The sequence below is a fragment of the Dermacentor andersoni genome, chromosome 9, assembly GCF_023375885.2.
Source record: "Dermacentor andersoni chromosome 9, qqDerAnde1_hic_scaffold, whole genome shotgun sequence".
Taxonomy (NCBI): Eukaryota; Metazoa; Arthropoda; class Arachnida; order Ixodida; family Ixodidae; genus Dermacentor; species Dermacentor andersoni.
In genome coordinates this window covers 94,086,166-94,105,368 of record NC_092822.1, presented here as the reverse complement: position 1 = coordinate 94,105,368, position 19,203 = coordinate 94,086,166, and the positions used below count along the sequence as shown (strand labels likewise).

The 19,203-nt window shown below is 47.6% G+C and overlaps 1 protein-coding gene across 6 annotated transcripts in view; it reads left to right on the top strand.

Annotated features, from left to right (window-relative positions):
• The window catches only part of mahj (LisH and WD40 domain-containing protein mahjong), a 136,229-nt gene that overhangs the window by 27,479 nt on the left and 89,547 nt on the right, over positions 1 to 19,203 (top strand). For all 6 annotated transcript variants that reach the window (XM_055069298.2, XM_055069299.2, XM_050176270.3 and 3 more), the window contains exons 7-11: positions 1,305 to 1,523; positions 3,490 to 3,666; positions 7,301 to 7,459; positions 16,365 to 16,405; positions 17,431 to 17,838. In XM_055069298.2, the coding sequence (XP_054925273.1) occupies positions 1,305 to 1,523; positions 3,490 to 3,666; positions 7,301 to 7,459; positions 16,365 to 16,405; positions 17,431 to 17,838 (1,004 nt within the window). The remainder of the gene's footprint in view (positions 1 to 1,304; positions 1,524 to 3,489; positions 3,667 to 7,300; positions 7,460 to 16,364; positions 16,406 to 17,430; positions 17,839 to 19,203) is intronic.

Below are 19,203 nucleotides of genomic sequence, written 5' to 3'. Positions count from 1 at the left end.
CAACCTTTGAGGAAGGCTGCAATTCGCCACAGCAGTGTCAGGAAATAGCTCTGAATGGCTACCAGTAGTTATTCAAAGTCTAGGCACTAATATTAGGATGAGTGACGGTGTGTGTGTGTATAATTAAGGGAAAGGTACGCTGTTCCTTGACAGTGACGCCATTCAACTCTTAAAATGTTTTGCCACAATATTCTGTGCACGTTTCACGGCATACCGCAGCTGCATGGCGTTGAAGCTGACTAAAGAAAACTGGCGATTATGCAATGCGTATAAGGCCCTTGCCGGGCCCAAAATAAATGTATCCTTGCGCTCGGTAGACCTGGCCCATGTGCATGGTTCCAGGTAGGTTTTAACAGATGCACACTTCTTCGGGGGCTTCGCCAACTTCTCTGTGTATTTTTTCTCCTGATTTGCTCATGCTGCACATGGCTTGTGCAAGTTCAATCGCTTATTGCTAAGCGACCAAACTTTGCAAAAATGCTTGTGCAACTTCGGTCGCCTATTGCAAAGTTTGGTCGCTTGTTGCAATGTACCGGCTGGTTGCAACACTACATTTATGGGATCACTATGTTTAAATGTAATGTAACATGCAAGAAGATTGCAGAATGGCGATGAATCAAGGGGAACATGATACATGATAGTGTATGATATTTAGGGCGGGACCACGAATACACGATGTAGCAGCTGGGAAAATGCAGTAGTGAGGAGCGTATCAATGAGGTTCCACTGAAGTCATTTACAAGAATGGGGCGTTGTTCACGTCTTAAAAGAAAATAAAGAATTTGTAGCACAGTCGCTGCCTTTTCAAGGGGAACAGGGAACCAGTCCTGCAATCTCAACTCCATGCCGTGTTCCGGTAGTCGTAGGTCAAACAACGGCCTTTCAGATTCCTTCTGAATTCACTCCTCAGGGCTCATTCCTCTTTGCGGCTTAGGAGTCTTCTGCAAGCCATATCATGGACCTCGTTCTGAGGTAGTTATGACACCTGCCGTGGTGGCTATGGCGTTGCGCTGTTAAGCCTGAGGGCGCAATATCAAATTCTGGCTGCCGATGCCGCATTTCACTGTGGGTGAAATGCAAAAATGCCCATGTACCATGCCTTGTGAACAAATCATGGTTTCGCCACACAAAACTCTAAAATTTAAAGAAAGGATAAAAGAGGTAGTTAGTAGGCCGGGAGCTGCATTTCGTAACTGTTCCTTTTTCCTGTTGTCGTTGGCGCCCATGCTTGCTCTCTGCTTGTACGCCGGCACCTTGGCTCTGCGATTAAAGTTTACTCTTTGAAACCCTTCTCGTGTTGGCAGGTGACCCCCGAAGAAGTCGTGTGCCGCCCGCCGGAGCGGCCCTTCTGCCACCTCAATGGCGCAGCCACAGATGGCCCGCTGTCCACACCGCAGCAGGCGACAGCGTTGCAGCAGCAGCAGGGGCCGCCACACAAGAGCCCCTCGGAGACGCCCCTGATCAGCGAGTGTTCCAACAGCAGCTGGGCCGAGCTGGAGCCTCTCATGATCGGCTCGCAACAGGCAAGTACCACTGGCTAGCTAAGTTGCGTATGTTGTCAGTTGGGCGCTCGTGCCTGTAGTGGTGTCTAAAATGTGCGATCATGTAGTGTTTCTGGCTCCGCAAACACTTTCTGGCCCCGTGCAGCCTCCAAAAGCATAGCTTTCGAGACCTGTTCTTGTTACTCAAAATGAACCATTGCTGGAGTGCGCAATTGGGCACCCACCTATTGGGAGGCACAAATCATCTTGAATTTACTATAATATTTGCCTACAGTGGTAACACAATGGGCCAAGGTTAGCCCATTGTACTTGTCATAAATGTGCAGTGCCTGATTTAGTTCTCGATGGGGGCTGCTGAAAAGTCCAAATAATCGGGAGTCTAAAATATTCGATTTGCCAGAGGATGAGTGACTATTTCGCAAGTGGACCAAGCAAGTTTGCCATATTCTTGGATGATCACTTCTGGGGATACCTCCATTTTTGTGAGATTTTGCGTGACTGGTGCCAGACTGTGAGCAATGGCATTCTTGGCACAACGTCAAGGATGCTGTCTTATCACAGTGCCACGAATGCCATCGCCCATTAATGTATTTGGTGCTAGTAATGCAAAAGTAAAAGCATGTTCGAAAGTCACTGTCCGAGAATGCGATTGCAGTTTATCAACCTGTTGCTGTTCACCACTCAGTCGCTTGGTACCAGTCAGTGGTCATCATCGTGGTCAAGCTATCACTATGAATAGATGAAAATAGAGTCAATGCATGCAACATATGTTCATCCCCTGTCGACATAATGGGATTTCTTTGTGACATTCATTGCCCGGCACTTACCTCAATCACGACCCTCCTTAATGCAGACGTCGTGGAGGGAGTTTGCCTCACTTAAAGCTGTTTAAGTCACCTGGGCCTGTGTGACTTCTTAACATGCAAGTGAAAAAAGAAAGATAAAGAGAAAGCACTGGATGTGCCATAACTTGCACGGCAAACCGTAAATGCAGCCTTTACAACTCTCTCTGCATTCGAAGCATGGTTGGCAACTACTGCATCGGCTAAACTTCGCTAATTCCCGCTTTCAGGGGACACTGAGGACGACCATATCAGCGAAACATCAAAAGCAAAATACCGTAAGCCCTCACGGCTGCCTTACTCAATTTGTCGCTTTATTGAAAATTTACCCAGTCTTGACCTACATGCATGTATTTAAAAGGGATTACTCGAAGCATTGCATGAGTTTGCTCTGCTTAGAACAAACTAGCAAGAGCCGTGTGCGCCTCCTTTTGTGTTCTCGGCACGTCCAGTGACCCAAACCCCCGGACACACTAATTCTTCTATGCTTGTGTGCGCACGTCCATCGGCCGATGCAGGATTTGCGAAAGTGTAGTCTGTTTATTGCTTCTGTACGTGTGCTTGGCAAGTGCTTTCGAACTCTTCGGTTGGAAATGGCACGTCCAGTGCCGACGCGAAAGTGGCTGAGCTTAGCTCTGAGCAAACATTTCTTTTGATACGCGAGGTAGAAAAGGGAGGAAGTGTGGAAGTCCTGTGGAAGTGTGAAATTGCAAAGCAATTTGCTGTACCACAACTTTCTCAACTGTGCTGAAGAACAAGGAAGCCCTAATGGATGGCTTTGAGAAGAGCTGCTTGTCCCATTGAAAGCGCAGCCGCGATTTCAGGTACCTAATCTGGAAAGTGCGCTTCTTCAATGGCTGAAAAATGCGAGACTTGCGAACCTCCCCGTGATTGGGCCTACACCGATGGCGAAAGCTGAAGCTCTAGCCCTCCAATTGGGCAAGCAAGATATTACCTACATACGCACGGTACATGGCGTCTCATGCAACGCGACACATTTCAGAGGTGGCCGTTGGAAAGGTACTTTGAAAGGTGACCGACTGTTGGAATCTAGCACATATTTAAAACTCGTTGGCACGCTGATTGCATGTTGTATCTGACGAGGAAATTGAAGTGTTTGTCTCCTGCTTTAATTGTGCGCGCAGGTGTTTCCCCTGACAGTGGAGATGCAGCAGCGGCTGATCCTCCAGTACCTGACCCCACTGGGCGAGTACCAGGAACTGCTGGGGGCCGTGCTGGAGGCCAAGACGCTACACCTGCTGCTGCACTATGCCAACCTCAAGGAGAACCGCGACGTCCGGCTGGCCTTCGAGGCGCTCAAGGTGGGCTGCACTGTAGTGCACAGCGGGGTTGGTTGTGCGGGTCCTTCCTGTGTCTAAACCATTTACTCAAAGTAATCAAATAAAAAAATATAGGTTGCCGTTTCCGTCTTCATTACTGTTCTCGGCATATGTAGTTACTCCACTCATTAAATAGTATTTTAAGTTACTAACATCTGGAAAAACAAATCGGCATATTGTCTTTTCAGTAGCCCTCTGGTAGAAAGGAAATGCTGTCTTCAAAAGCAAGAGTATTGAGACAAATGCTGTGTCTATTCAAGTACAGTAGAGCCTTGTTGATGCAATCCTGTTACATGTGGCTTCCCGGCACCAACGTTCACGATTGAGAACACAAGAAATTACCCAGTACAGTTAGACTTTCTTTCACAGGTTCATACATTCCCGGAAAATGCCATCTTATGGCACCAATGTGAAGTGCATTGCAAAACTGCGATCGTATCTTATGTTTTCTCACCACTATATCCAGTGCAGTCGCTGACTGATTTTCCAGACATCGCGGGGACCGAAAAATGGTCAGAAAAATCACAGTACGAAAACACATTAGCCAAAAAAAAAAAGAATACTAGGCTTAGAGCGGCTTAAAAAAGATCACTAATAGTGCCTTGCCTACGCTTCGAGGTGATCAGACGCTTGGATTTGCGCAAGAGTGACGTGGTCTCCGTATACAGTTGACAAAACGTCACCGCGTTGGTGATCTCCGCCAATGGAGTTTGCCATGAAGATAGAGAAACAAGCCACGTTTTTTTGCACCACTTGGCTTATGCAAAGACACAGGAGATGGCGCCGATCGCCTAAATACGAAATCGCACACACACGCACACAGATGCAATGTCTCCGGGAATCACCAGCTCAGTGGACACACCACGTGCAAAATAGCAACAAAAACTTCAGAAAAAGAAAAAAAATACAGATCCTGCATTAGGTGATTGGGATGAGAGTGCTGACCGCAAAAAAATAAGAAACAAAAAAACATCGTGAGCCATTCCACTCTATAAAGGTGGTTGACCAGCGAAGCTGTTTAGTACATGACACGGAGGTGACACATAATTTGGAACAAAGGTACAAACTCATTTATTGTCTTGAGCGGTGGTCACTATTTTACTCGCAACTGCAATCGCATTCTTTGGTAATGTCAAGTCGATGCACGTATGCCACTGGGTGGTCGGTTGGGCCGACTCAGTGTGGCATCGCAAGGTATATGTCTGCAACACGGAACACATGAACCGCTCCCTTTTGGGTACCGACAGATCCACATTGATATCACCAACAACGACAACAGGGGTAATGTCAGTGCAGATAATTCACGCAAAGTGTGTAGCCATGAACCTTACGTCACTATGAGTCATTGCATATTTTGCTATGAGCCATTGCTCACAGGGGTATGAGCCATTGATGATGACATTTTTCGACATGCTGTTCTGTATGTTGTATGCGTGATTGGAAAGAACTTCAAAACTATTTACTTCACTTTGCTCAGTGGTTGTAGCCTCTGCCTTGCGGGATTATGAGCCGCTGCATTTTTTTCTTGCTTATGGGAGTATGAATGCTTACGGGGATATGAGCCACTAATGATGATAGGTTTTGTTCATGGAGAACAAGAATGCTTGAAACCCTAGCCATATATATAGCTTCGCTGTAAACAGAAAAAGTACCATCCCCTGGGTTATTTAGTCAGCCAAGGAAGAGTGGGCATGGCCTCCGAGACCGGAAGATGGCAGGCCTTTATTCATAACGTGCGCCTCCCTATCTTGAAGGCTATAGAGCGGGCCACTGGAAGCCAAGCCAACGGAAAATCCAGCATGGCAGCCTCTGAGATCAGGTAGCGTGGCTCAGAACGAGCAATTTAGTGCGGGAAATCGAACTTTGGGGCCTAAATTCGTCTGCAAAAATTGGTTGCACAAGTTTGTTAGCTCTACGGGAACCCTGACCGTGCATTCCATATGGACTCCAGAGCATCCATCAAGTTGGAATTTTTCGACTTCCCCGTTGACTACTGTATAAGCGAGAAAATGTGCAAGGGGCATATGATCGAGAACAGCTGCCCACCTCAGCAGCTTCCCCGTTATACTTGCCCACCCATCTCGCGTGAAAACACCGGGGTGCACTGTTTCCTGTGCACGCCGGTTGAGTCAAGATGGTCGGTGCCTTGATGCGCATTGTGTTCCCGTCCACATTGTGTTGGCAGTCACGTAATCTCCAGTTTCCGAGACACGGTGCAAAGCATTTGCTCGCGTTGTGATGGCAAGTGTGTGTGGCCATCAGGTGAGACCTGTTCAGGCTCACCTGAGCGTGCGTGATGCCGATAAATCTACAAACCTCATACTTTGTGTAGTTGTTAGTACGCGGCTATCGCCGTCAATGTTCCACCTTTCTGGGAAAACTGAATTTTTGTTTTCTAGGGGGGAATATCCATTTCTTATCTTGTCTTTTGTATTTGAGCCGCCATCTGAGGATGGTTGCGGGAACTAAGCGCAGTTGGCCATGGTGTCCAAGATTTGCGCCGCCGCTCGACGCAATGCGCACAAGTCTCAGACGCCGTTAGCCCCGCTGTTGCATCGCTCTCGGCACTATGCGCACTGCTTGCGCTGACACGCACATTCGCAATAGTATGGCACAACCTATAAGCTATTTGCTTATAAGTTGTTATTAACTATTATTATTAATTTATTATTTAACTATTTGCTTATAAGTGCTTACTGACAAGACACGATCTGCCAGGAATGTCCCAAGAATTTGTGAAATTATTTTGACTGCTTAAACTTCAAAACCTTGAATTAGCTAAATTTGCAATTTAACGAAGTTTGTAACCGCAAGTACAGCTTCGTTAGATCAAGGTTTGAAAGTATTAGTGTGGAAGTTGTTGTTCTTTTTCTTTCTGGAGTCCTCTAACTGCGTGCTAGCCTTACAATTATGACCACCTTATAATTGGATAGCTATAGTTCTTATTTATTTCTGCTGCTGTTGCAGACCACTGCTTATCAGTTATTATGAGATTTTGTGATCCGTATTGCCAGTCAGCAGTGTCTGATTCGTGCTATGGGCACAATAAAGTTAATGTAACCAGTTGAATGCAGCAAGGAAAGTAGCGAACTGAAGACAGCTTGATTTTATTGAATGTTGATGTTTTTTTATGTGGGCGAACTCTGCTTCTCTCAGGAAGTTATGTAGCAGCACCATGTAGACATATCCAGCTTGTTCGCAGTAGGTACAGGTCCAAGCGGGTGCCAGCAGAAAATACCTGACCAAGACAAGTTGGCAGATCGCATTTCTGAAATAGTAAGTAAGTCGCCTCTGCTTAGAGCAAAGGCTTGCGTTCCTGTTAGAAGACTAGGCTTGTGCGAATATTCACTATATTTTGAACATTCAGTTGGATACTGCACTAGTTGATATTTGCGACTATTCACATTTCAGTGTGCAGAATTTTTTGGAGTGTTTGGAACGAGTGAATATAAATTAGGAACCACGTAAATCCATAGTTTCGGTCTTGGTGACCAAGTTGCCATCGCCACGGCTCGTAGCCGAGGCAAGCCGGAAATGAAACGAGACAGGCTGCGTCACGGGGACCAGGGCGTCACGTCATTGAGGCTTTTCTGTGTTCTCGTCATTCCTCGTGCAGTACCTGGCTGCCTTGCTGTGCCACAAGAAATTTGCCCTGGAGTTCATCGCCGTGGGAGGCCTGCAGCGTCTGCTGGAGGTGCATCGGCCGTCAGTGGCCGCGACAGGTGTCTCTATCTGCCTGTACTACCTGGCCTACTCCGAGGATGCCATGGAAAGGGTGAGCAGGTACCACTGTATACCTTGTAGAGCCAACTCCATGCGGTGCACTGAAGGTTGCACGTCAAGTTGTCCAACCAGACGACAGAAGCAGGAGCGGTATATACCAGGCAGAGACCTGCATCTTTTTCCCTTAAAATTGCGAAAAAAAAGATCTTGCATCTACTGCTGCTCTGTTCTTGCTCAGATATTTTACAAAGATCACATTTTGTTATCCGGATTGCTCAATCCTCCGCAAATTTTCATGAATCAGTCGTTATGATAAAGTTTATCGTTACAATCCTGCTAAAACGCAATCTTTTCCCACCCCCCTAGCTACATGCTAGGTATCATCCTGCAATGACCACCGTTACAAGGTGTGCCTACAAACTTGTCACTATAATTTGTACCGTGACTCTCTTGTGCCAAGAACCAGCACCGATCAGCACTGCCTTCCCGCCTCCATTGCCGCAATCACTGACTGAAAAAATTCAACATTGCCTTGCAAGATGTCTTGCGATAAATCGGTTTTGTTTGTTTACTGAACATTCCTCTAATACAGTCCATGCCCATTACACCGGATCTGCATACAACATACTTTCGGATATAACGCACCAATCTTCTCACTTAGTTTGGTCTGCGTACCGTAAAAACCCGCATATAATGCGAACCCACATATACAGTAAAACCTCGTTAAAACGTACCCGCTTAAACAGTAGTTCAGTTTTAAAAGTAGTAAGGTCAAATCCCCTACTCAGCGGCCATTGACCATAATTTGTTTTGTATCCACATAAACCGTACCAGCTTATTGCGTACATGTCGGTTAGCACATAGTGTTTCCACTTTTCGTCAAGCAAACACGGCGGTGCGTCGTCTCCATCGGGCGGCCCAGCAGAACAACAAGCCTCAGAGATCGGAACGGCCTCCAAGCACCTGTACGTTTGCGCGTGAAGCCACATCAACATCACCATCATATCAGTGCTGTGCCAGAGAGCGTTGTGACATCGTGCAAGCGAGGAGTCGTGTCATGCCGAAGCTTGGATAAAGAAGACACGGGGTGCTCAGCATAGAAGAAAAATTAGACATCGTTCGTGCTATCGAACGTGACACGAAGAAGTCGGCGCTAGCACATGACAGGGATCTGCTGTTGACTATGGTGTGTGGCATTTGGAATGCGAAGTTGCTCGGCAGCGCTGCTGCGACCGTGAAGAGATGTCAGCTACGAGGTTCGACTTTTCGCCATCGTTGCCTCTGTTGTTGCCGAAGTGTCGACTAGCGACAGTGATGAGGACGACACGAAAAGCGACAGCACGGGCAATTCAGGCCCGACAGTGGCAGAAGCTGCGCGTTACGTCAGCCTCATGAATGCAATCATCGCGAAGAGAACAGCACCCGGCAATGAAAAAGGCGTTCCGCGACTTCTGCAGCGCTACCGCGCGCATGCGCGGAGAATACGTAGCACCAACAAGGAATCTGCCATGCGAGTGTTTGCCGAGAAGAGGGGGCTGGCTGAAAAGCTGGCACGCAGCTTCAGTAAGTTTCAGGTCACTGTCGTCGCTGCTAGGCCGCCGTGGCATCAAACGAAAATAACACTTTTGTTGCGCGAAGTGAATAAACACTGCATCTTTTTTCCCCTTTCATCGCACACTCTCCGAGTTCCGTTTTTGACAGGTAAGTGGGCGATCTCAGGCTATTTCGGTTACGCAGTACTACCGTTTAGTACGTACTTTTTCCGACCTGTGGCCAACTACGTTTTAACGAGGTTTCACGTAGTACGAGGGGAAATTCTTGGGACGCGAAATCGAAAAAAAAAAAGTTTTTTCCGCGCATAATATGAGCTAGGAAAACTCGAGGAAAACATTTATTTAAATTGCTCTCCGCACTTCAATCGCTGTCGTCCTCAGCTGCGCTCTCTTCAGATAGTTCCTTGTCGGACGTATCTTCCCAGAGGTACTCGTCCTCTGTGCCATCGAGTGTGTTCGAGATGCTGCACTTCTTGAAAGCGCAGCACGCAAGGTCCTCTCGAATGCTGGCCCATGCGCCCACAATCCACTTGCATAGCGCGGCTGGCGAAGCCCGCTGCAGCTGCCCGGTCGGCGACAGTGCAGGCTCACCTGAGCGCATCAAATCTGCATAACACCACTTGACCGCGTCCTTGAACGGCTTGTTCACGCAAACATCTAAAGGCTGCAGCTAAGACGTCATCCCACCCAGGATAATGACGAGTTCAGTGCCGGATTTGCGCGACAGCCTCTTCACTGAATCGGCCAAATGGCAACGAAAGGCGTCCTGCTCGAGAATGGACGGGAACGACAACAGTGCGCCGGGCCACCTACACCAGACGGACTTTATCCAGTCGACCACAATATTCTCGTTCATCCAGCCTTTCTCATGGCATCTCACGGCCACATTTTTGGCAGCTCCTCACCTTTAGACACTGCCTTGCGCTTGAAGACAACATAGGGCGGGAGCTTGCATCCGTCTGCCGTGCACAACAACGTGATGGTAACTCGCATTTTCTCATCGCCAGTGCACCGGACATAAACTTGTTTAGAGCCCTTTTCGTGCATGGTGAGGGGCGATGGCATGTACAGATAAATCAGTGTTTGGTCAGCATTGCCGGTTTGCCCTAGCTGGAAGTTCTTGTACTTGTGCATCGAAATAGCGAGGCGCTGGAAAGCCACAAGCAGCTCTTTGAATGATTCGGGCAGCTTTTGTGAAATCGAAGTTCGGCGGCGTAAGGAAAAACCAGCACGACACATGTAGCGATGAATCCAGCGCTTGCTCGCTTTGAAGGTCGAGCTCGGTAGCCCTCTTTCCTTGCAAGCTCCTTAGCTTTTGCCTGCATAAGGTCCACGCTCACAGCTAGATGCGCAACTCACTGTTGGCGTGCGAACTCCGTCAGGGCGAGTTCAATTTCCGGGAATGTCCCACTCTCCGGGCCGCGAAAAGGGCTTTGTTCTGTCGACGCCACCCGCGAATGCTTTCCTTGTTGTCGCCAAACTGCCTCCTGGCCGCACTGTTGCCAATGTCCTGTGCGGCTAAAATAACCTTTCTCTTGAAAGCAGCCGAGTACTGTTTTCGTTCACTTCACGAAGCATAGTTTGCACTTGGGCTGCCAAGGTGCGCACTCAACAGTAAAGAAACAATGCTGTAGTCGCGCAGCAGTAATGAAGCCAAGCCGTAGCCATGCAGCAATAATGAAGTCAAGCCATAGCCATGCAGCAATAACAAAACCAAAAACTTCTAGCCCAAATTTCTGACGGAAATTTTTGTTCGGATCCCCATACAGTACGAGGCAAAAATTTGGGACGCTAATAATAGGGAAGAAAACTCTTATTATACGCGGGTTTTTACGGTATATTATTCATGCAACGAATTTCGTTTTCAGTGACCCGGCTATAAGGGACCATCGACTACAGCAGACAAATTTTTTAGCAAATTTTGGCTATATTGTGTAAGTATAGTCATCTTGATATAACGATTACACTGGACCACCTAAAATCGTTACTGTATGTACTCGAATCTAGGCCAACCCCTATACTAAGCCGTCACCCTAAAGTCCGAAGCCAACAACAACAAAAAAGAAATATTACCTCGAATGTAGGCCAAACAAAAAAGCAAGGACGGCGTTCACAAAATGCAAACAGCATTTATTGAATCTGAACGTGCAGAGCTCATTCAACGTCGTTGTCGCTGCTAGACTCGTCGCTGTGTTCCTTGTCACTGTCACCTTCAAACAGTGCACTATCTTCGGTACCGTCAAGCGCATTAGATATGCTGCACCTATTTAAAGGCGTGCACGATTAAAGTACCTGGCACTGAAGTGGCATCTCCTGCTTGGTGCCATTGCGATAACACCACGCTGCACACTGATACGGCCGACACGACACAGGTCAAAATGGCGACCTCGCTTGTGTACGGTTGGCTACTGGCATGGCTAGTAGCGGCTGCGATACTGATTTTTCTAGTTGGCACTAGCTATGCACCATATTTAGCAGTTTCAATGAAAAACTGGAGCGTTTTTTTTAATTCTCGAATCTAAGCTGACTCTAGAGTTTGGAATATGATTATTTGAAAAAAACTATCGGCCTAGATTCTAATAAATACGGTAGTTATTCTGGAAGGTCGTTATCGTGAAATCCTCCAAATTAACCATTCTGCCCATCGACCCATCAGTTCATAAGCTGTTACCGTTTGAACTATCCACGATAACGTCGCCATTGGATCTCGGCTTGCGATGTTGCTATTTTCCATAGATTCCGCTGCTACGCACCCTTGAAGCACCGTATACAGTGCAGTCCACTTATAACGATACCACATATAACGATATATCGGTTATAACGATGGGTCGACATGAGAGTGTCATTTTATGCATTAGGTCTATGGGGAAAAAAACCATTTATAACGATAGGTTATTCACCGCATATCGGATATAACGATCAAAATTTTGCAGTCTGGACGGCGTTTTCCGTGCCAAATAATCGTAACGTTTGCGTTGCTTAGTTCCCTGAAACGAACGATGTCGAGACGAGGCGATGTTTACCTCCGTAAGTTCGTATCTGCCGCCATTACCGCGCAGCGCGTCTCGCCCCACCCGCGCACGAGTAGGCGCAGCCAACGTTGGCGCAGCGCGCCACAAGATGGCGCTAGCTGCTTTATGCGCGTAACATGCGCGTCGGCCACAGTCGCTCCGATAGAGAGAGAAAGAAAAAAAGAAGCGACAAGCAAAGCGGCGCGGTGGCGCCCGTCCCGCGACATTGTGTTGCTCGCAAACAAGCAAAGTGATTTGCAACGTCTGGCTAATATCTGTGGACAGGAAGGCAACAATTTAGGTTTGAAATTTAGTGTTAGAAAATCAGGTGTTATTGTATTCAATGAAAACAGTGAACCGACAGTGGAGATACAGGGCCAAGAAATACCTCGGGTAACAGAATATAAATACCTTGGTATATGGATAAACGAAGGCAACGGATATATGGAAACACAGGAAAAAACCATAACAGTCAAGGGGAAGAGAAATGCAGCCATAATGAAGCACAGAGCGCTATGGGGATACAATAGGTACGAGGTCCTCCGAGGTATGTGGAAAGGGGTAATGGTTCCAGGACTTACTTTTGGAAATGCGATTGTTTGCTTTAAATCAGGGGTACAATCAGGACTCGACGGGAACCAAAGGTCAGTGGGTCGCCTCGCATTGGGCGCGCACGGGAAGACTACAAATGAAGCTGTGCAAGGGGATATGGGCTGGACTAGTTTCGAAGTAAAAGAAGCTCGCAGTAAAATTGAGTATGAAGAACGGCTGAGAAATATGGAGGAAAGTAAATGGGCTGGGAGAGTGTTCAGGTATCTGTACAGGCAAAACATAGAGTCACAGTGGAGGAAAAGAACTAGGAAGCTTACCAGCAAGTATGTGGCCTGTGGGGTGGGCAACACAGCAACAAAGGTCAAGCGGAAAGTCAGAGAGGCTGAATTAATCTCATGGGTGGCGGCAATGGAAAAGAAACCTGCCATGAGTAACTACTTAAGGGGAAAAAACGAAATTAGGAAAGAAACCATTTATGATAACTCAAAGGGAAGCTCATTACTTTTCGAAGTGAGATCGGGATGCCTTAGAACACGCACCTATAAAGCGAGATATAAGAAGGAAGAAGAAGCATGTGCTTGCTGCGGTAAAGCTAGGGAAACGATGGAGCATATTTTATTAGAATGTGAAGACGTCTATCCAGCAGTCGATTTAGGCACTGGCCTCCTTGAAGCCCTTGGGTTCAGCGGGAGCAGTGGTAAAGCAAACAGGTCCGCAATAGACATCAGCAAGAGGCGATTGGAGGATTGGTGGAAGAAAAGTAGGGAAACGACAAAAGACGGAGGCGTACAAAAGCACAGTTCGCAATAGGGTATCAGAAAATTTGGACGTGGTAGTTCATAGTGGGTTTTTTTTGTTTTTTCATTGGTTAACCTAGGTAGGATATTAAGCAGCATAGTAGCAAGAGCTTGGTGGCGCAAGCCACCGCCCCGTTCCAAAGGGGACGCTCATAACATCCATCCATCCATCCATCTCGCGATAGCAGGTTGACTCCACCGAAGCTGCGTGCAACCAACGGTTCAACCCAGTTCGAAGATAGCGCCGACAAAGCGCAAAGCTGTGTCGCTTGACACGAAGGTGGATATTTTGCAGGACTCTCGATGCGGCTTCAAGGTGAGCGCCCTCGTGAAGAAGTATGAGCTCGTCCAGTTAACGATATCAACCATCTTGAAAACCGGGAGCACCGCGATTGTGAAGGCAGTAGCTATCAGCGGCCATTCCGATCAGCGGAAAAGGGGTTAGAGACCCTTTGTACGCCGATGTTGAAGAGGCGCTTTACCAGTGGTTCATCACCAATTGCTTCAAGAAGGCGGGCTTTGTGCGTAAGGACGAACTTCCCCAACCCGCTGAGACCGACCCGGTGGAAGTCGCTGACATAACCGAGCTCTGGGAGCTCGTTCCTACTGGTGACACAGGTGGTGTGTCGAAGGAGGAGTTTTTGACTGCAGACAGTGCTGCCTCGTTCTGCGATGAGGTCACCGACGAGGCGATCGCCGAAGATGTGCTGTCTCGACAGACGCAAAGTTGTGCGACGGTGGCGACGGCATCAGCGACAGTGACAACGAGATCGACAGTGGCTCCTTGACCCCGACCACGATGTCCACGCAAAGTGCACTGTCGTCGATCGACTCCTTAATTGATTTTATGCATGCTAAAGGATTGCCGCCAGTGTTCGCGCAGCAGCTGGAATCCATGCACACCGCGGTTGTGAAGCTGAAGCTGCCGCAAAAGCAAGTGCAGATTTCGGACTATTTCGGCGCGCCTAATCCTTGACACGGTCATTGGCGCTAGAAATAAAGTTTGTTTTTCACGGCCTACTGTATACATCATCTATTCTTTAGAGCAAGTAGCGAATTCGAGTTCAGAGCTGCAAAGGTAAAGAGCGCAAACGCGTTTAAATTTTTTTTTTGGTAACTGCAGTCCAGATATAGCGATCATCGGTTATAACGATCATATTTTTCGTCTTTCTCGATATCGTTATAAGTGGACTGCACTGTAGTAAGAGCGACATATGCAAAGCAGACACTGACGCTGAAAAAACTACTGACAATAAGAAAGGTCTATGTCGCCTCCAAAGTGCAATGTTTCTTGTTTGTTTTCACATTTCTTGTCCTGGACACTGCAGCTGTCTCACTCGAGGCGGACATCTGAACTATTCCAAAGCGCAAGCACACGTAAGCAGCACCATCCAGAAAGTGCGACTATGTGGTATCCCCGCGAGTACGGAGGTTACATTTCTCCGCACGCACAGCTAGTACGGCCAGTACGGCCACAGACAGAAGCGCGAAAGAAAGAGGCGTGCGCAGAAGGAAGGCCGAGGAGTGCCTCCGTTGCTGGGCAACACTTGCCTGGGTGGAGCATGCGCTCGCAAAACCCGATACGTCGATGCCTCCAGAATAGATTACAAAAATATTCTCTTCCTTTTACGGAATGCCATCTCGGGCTGCGCTGCGGCCTCCACTTTCTACGCCTTGTCGTCTGCTAGCCTGCTGTTTCGGCTGCTGTGAAAGATCCACGGAAATATAAGAATCCCCAGATTTCGGAATATTAGCTCGTAGTACAGAGTCATTGTTAACGTGACACGGAAACTTAATAACGATCATTATTCAGAGAAGCTCGGTATTCTGAAGCCCATAGTACTGAAATGTTTTTACATGGAAATCATAAGAAGTCGGCTGCGGATATCTGAAAGGTTTGTTAATCTGAAAAGTTATTTAATGTGGGGTTCGTAGTAACGAGATTTCACTGTACAATGTGCTTTGCTGCAGCGATGCGTGCTTGCGGCAGTGCAGTGCACGCAGCTATTTCTTGTCACCTGTGCAGAAGTGCGCTTTATCTTAAAGAGCAGAAACACTAATGGCAGTTAAATTATTAGGAAATTTTCATGCTCAAGTTGGAATCGGTGGGCGCAGCACATGGGTCATTGGAGATTGCAGGAGAGGCCTTCGTCCTGCAGGAGACGTAAATAAGCTGATGATGACACTAGTGGCAAGCTTACTGCAACGGCCTGCGCCACGTAATGCCCCCGCCAGCTAGAGAAGAGCCTGTTGGGTTGACCATGGAAGCGGACCGCCGCTGCTGAAAGTGTCACCAGGCAAAGCCGTCGCATACACGGCACTTCAAAAACAACCACCAACGATCACAAAATGCATCGTTGTGGGAACACTTGATTTCTCATCATATCAGTCCACACAAAAAATAAGATAGGCTGCTATTCACAACATCCAGACCGCAAAAGCGCTTAGTGTGACAGAGCCATCTTGCACAGAGTGCAGTCGTTGTCGGACGCAGGCTTCCGATACTTCAGGCACGACTTCTGTTGCATGCAGGCACGACCTGTGTCGAGGGATAACGTTTAACATTTGTTAGCTGTTGAAATGTAGCAACCGAGGAAAGATAAAGGAGTCATCGACGAACGGACGAAGGCATGCTACTGTAGCCCCATCTTGTAGCGGTCATAGCAGCGGACACATAGCTTGCGCGGCACTGTGTTTTTAAAACACTTTCGCCATACCCACCTCCTCCTCCGTTTTGCACCTCATGCTTGCGCTGCACTCTCCTCGCCTGCTTTCATCCTCGCGCTTACTGTGCTCTGGCCGCCTTTTTCATCCCCTGCTCCACTCCGCATTCGCGCTTTCATCTGCTGCATTCGTTCGCTCGGTTAGGCCGGGAATGCCCATGCTCAATGCGGGAAGAGGCACTCAGGAGCTGCGCTGTAAAAAGATAACTATGCAAACGAATAAAATACAGACGTTGAGTTTTGACAATATGTAATCAAGCAAGTTTTTACTCCTTGCAAGGTGATGTTTGTTAACGAGTCCTTTCATTCTTTCCCTCATAGGTTTGCATGCTTCCACAGTCTGTCCTGGCTGACTTGGTTGCGTAAGTACCTTTTTCTTTCTCTCTCTTTCTTCAATTTAAGTATACCTAAGCGCAGAAATTAGCAGACCAAAAAGGAAAACACTTTGATTGATTAGCTTTAGTTAGACCTGTGCAGCAGGATATTGTGCAGAAGCAGCATTAATAAAGGGGACCTTCAACATTTTCTCAAGTTGCACTTCTTTCCTCTTAGAAGTCTTTGTGATGGCCTGTACTTGAAAGTCAGCGCTTTACAGATCAAATTGCAAGATTAAGATTCCACTGTAATTAGTTCACGGTTTTCTTTTCCTATGTGAAACCCTGCACCTCTGGGCAGTGCTTCATTTTGGCGGCCAGCATTTAAGGAAACTTAAACTGATCAGGATTTGAGTAGACTTCTGTAGACTCCTTTTGCAGTTGTAGCAATGGCAGGTGCTTGTCAGGTGTAATTGCGTGGTTGCAATAAGTTGTATCGTTGTAGTTCCCCACTGAAGATCTGATGCTCTGAAGATATCAGTTCAGTTCACAGCGCTTTTCAGTTTATGTGATGTCCCTGGATCTTTGAACCTTGGGGCACTCTTGGCTGGACAATGTGGAAGATGGAAACGCAAAGCAACTGCGCAGAATAAGCACTGGCTAATTTATCTAGGTTTATCGAGAGGACATCATTACGTAAAAGCGTAATAATGTGTTTTCCTAGTGGCTTTTATTTCTGATGTTCTATCGATGAACAATTTGTTAACTATTGTTCCTGCGGAACAGTGTGTTTCCATCTGTCACACTCTTCCATGAAAATATTAAACTATTATGAACTGACCCAGCTTTGTTTCAATGTAAGAAGCTATCGTCTAAAGCAACGACCATCTGAGCTGTAGGGCACATCTGACACTTTCATGCAGTGTGCGTGTTTAGGCTAGTTGGTAGGACAGAATAACAACAGCCTCAAGGCTAGACTCGGACAATCAAAGTCGCTTGAAATTCTTTGAATATATAATCCCATTCTCTTGTGGAATAATTGATTCTGATTGGCATCTGCCTGGGCGATGCAGGTATGCCCTGTGGCTATTGGAGCGATCCCACGATTCCAGCCGTTGTCACGCGACCATGTTCTTTGGCCTGGCATTCCCCTTCCGGTCACTGCTGGAGCTGTTCGACCAGCAGGATGGGCTACGCAAGCTCCTCAACGTAATGAGCACCCTCGACGTCTTTGTCCGCGGCAGCAGCAACGACTCGGCGTCTCCTTCGGATGACCAAGTGTTCGCCAGCCGCCAGACGGCGCGGCACGTCTGCGCGGCCCTCAAACGCTACTTCGAAGCGCACCTGGCACACAAGGCAGACCACCTGCGGAGGTCGCATGCCCGCAACGCCACCGCCAGTTCCAGTGGCGTCAGCGTGAGCTTGTCGTCTTCCCCTCCACCTTCGCAGTCTGCCTCCACGACGACTCCTTCTGCGTCAAGGTATGCATCAACGTTCGCATGTCTTGTTTAGCAGCGATAGTTTCTTTTTTAGCGGCCCTCCGTATGCTTGGTTGCTATCGCAGACTTAGCTGCTTCGACGTTCGCTACTGAGCTTTCAGTTGTTTGGTGCCATGTTGATAATTGAAAGAATTAGCCACTGTCAGCGATGGGGCCAACTTCACCTTTGTCATACTTGCTGATGGCTTCTAAGCCTGGAAAGTGTGGCAAAGGTTGAGTGTTGCATAACGCCCTGCATAACGCCCTGTTTTGGGAAGCCATCTTCGTCGCAATACCGTAGAGTTACGCCATCAGGCGTATGCAATATGTTGCAGTGAAGCTTACCGAGAGAGAAGAGCGGCGAGTGTCATGGGGCATAGTATGCACGCTTAAGCCTCACTGTAACGAGACCATATATCGAAGCAAATGCAATGCCTCTTGAAATCTTCATGGCGATCCATGTATTTAAAACCTTATTTTAACAAAGTAAGATTCCTCTGCCAATGGATATAACAGACTAGATTTGTCTTCGAAACCAAAATACCAACTGTTTCGCACCGAGCATATCACTTTCTGCAGGGTTCCACACTACTAATTCGGCGCGGCAGTTCAATATTCCCGCGTCGAATACACCGTTGAGCAACACTGGTTTTTCACAGCACGTGCATAGCAGCACACGTAGTGTCCATGCACAAGCAGCTCTTCTTTCTTATCACGTCACATAGCTGGCAAAGCTAGGCACACCCTCTGAGATCGCAACCTCGGAGTCCACGCCTAGCTGCGCCTAACCACACATTCATAAGGACGCTTGTGTGTGGCATGCTAAAAACTAGGAGTGTGTGAATACAGTGGAATCGGGATAAACGGAAATCACTTGAACAGAACTGCCCCATAAATGGAACACCGTTCTCATGGTTGGTTCGTTTTGTAATCATGCAATTGTATTCAACTTTGTCTCTCAGTACAGTGAAACCTCGTTAAACCGTAGTTGACCGGAGTTCGGAAAAAATATGTACTAAACGGTAGCACTGTTTAAACCGAAATAGCATGAGATCGGCCACTTACCTGTTGAAAACGGAACACGGAACTCGGAGAGAGTGCGATGAAGGGGGGAAAGAAACATGCAGTATTTATTCACTTCGCGCGACAAAAATGTTAGTATTTTCGTTTGATGCCGCGGCGGCCTAGCACGATGACAGCGGCCTCAGACTTACTGAAGCTGCGTGCCAGCTTTTCAGCCAGCCCCCTCTTCTCGGCAAACACTCGCATGGCAGATTCCTCGTTGGTGTTACTTATTCTACATGCATGCACGCGGTAGTGCTGCAGAAGTCCCGGGGTGCCTTTTTCATTGCCGGGTGCTGTTCTCTT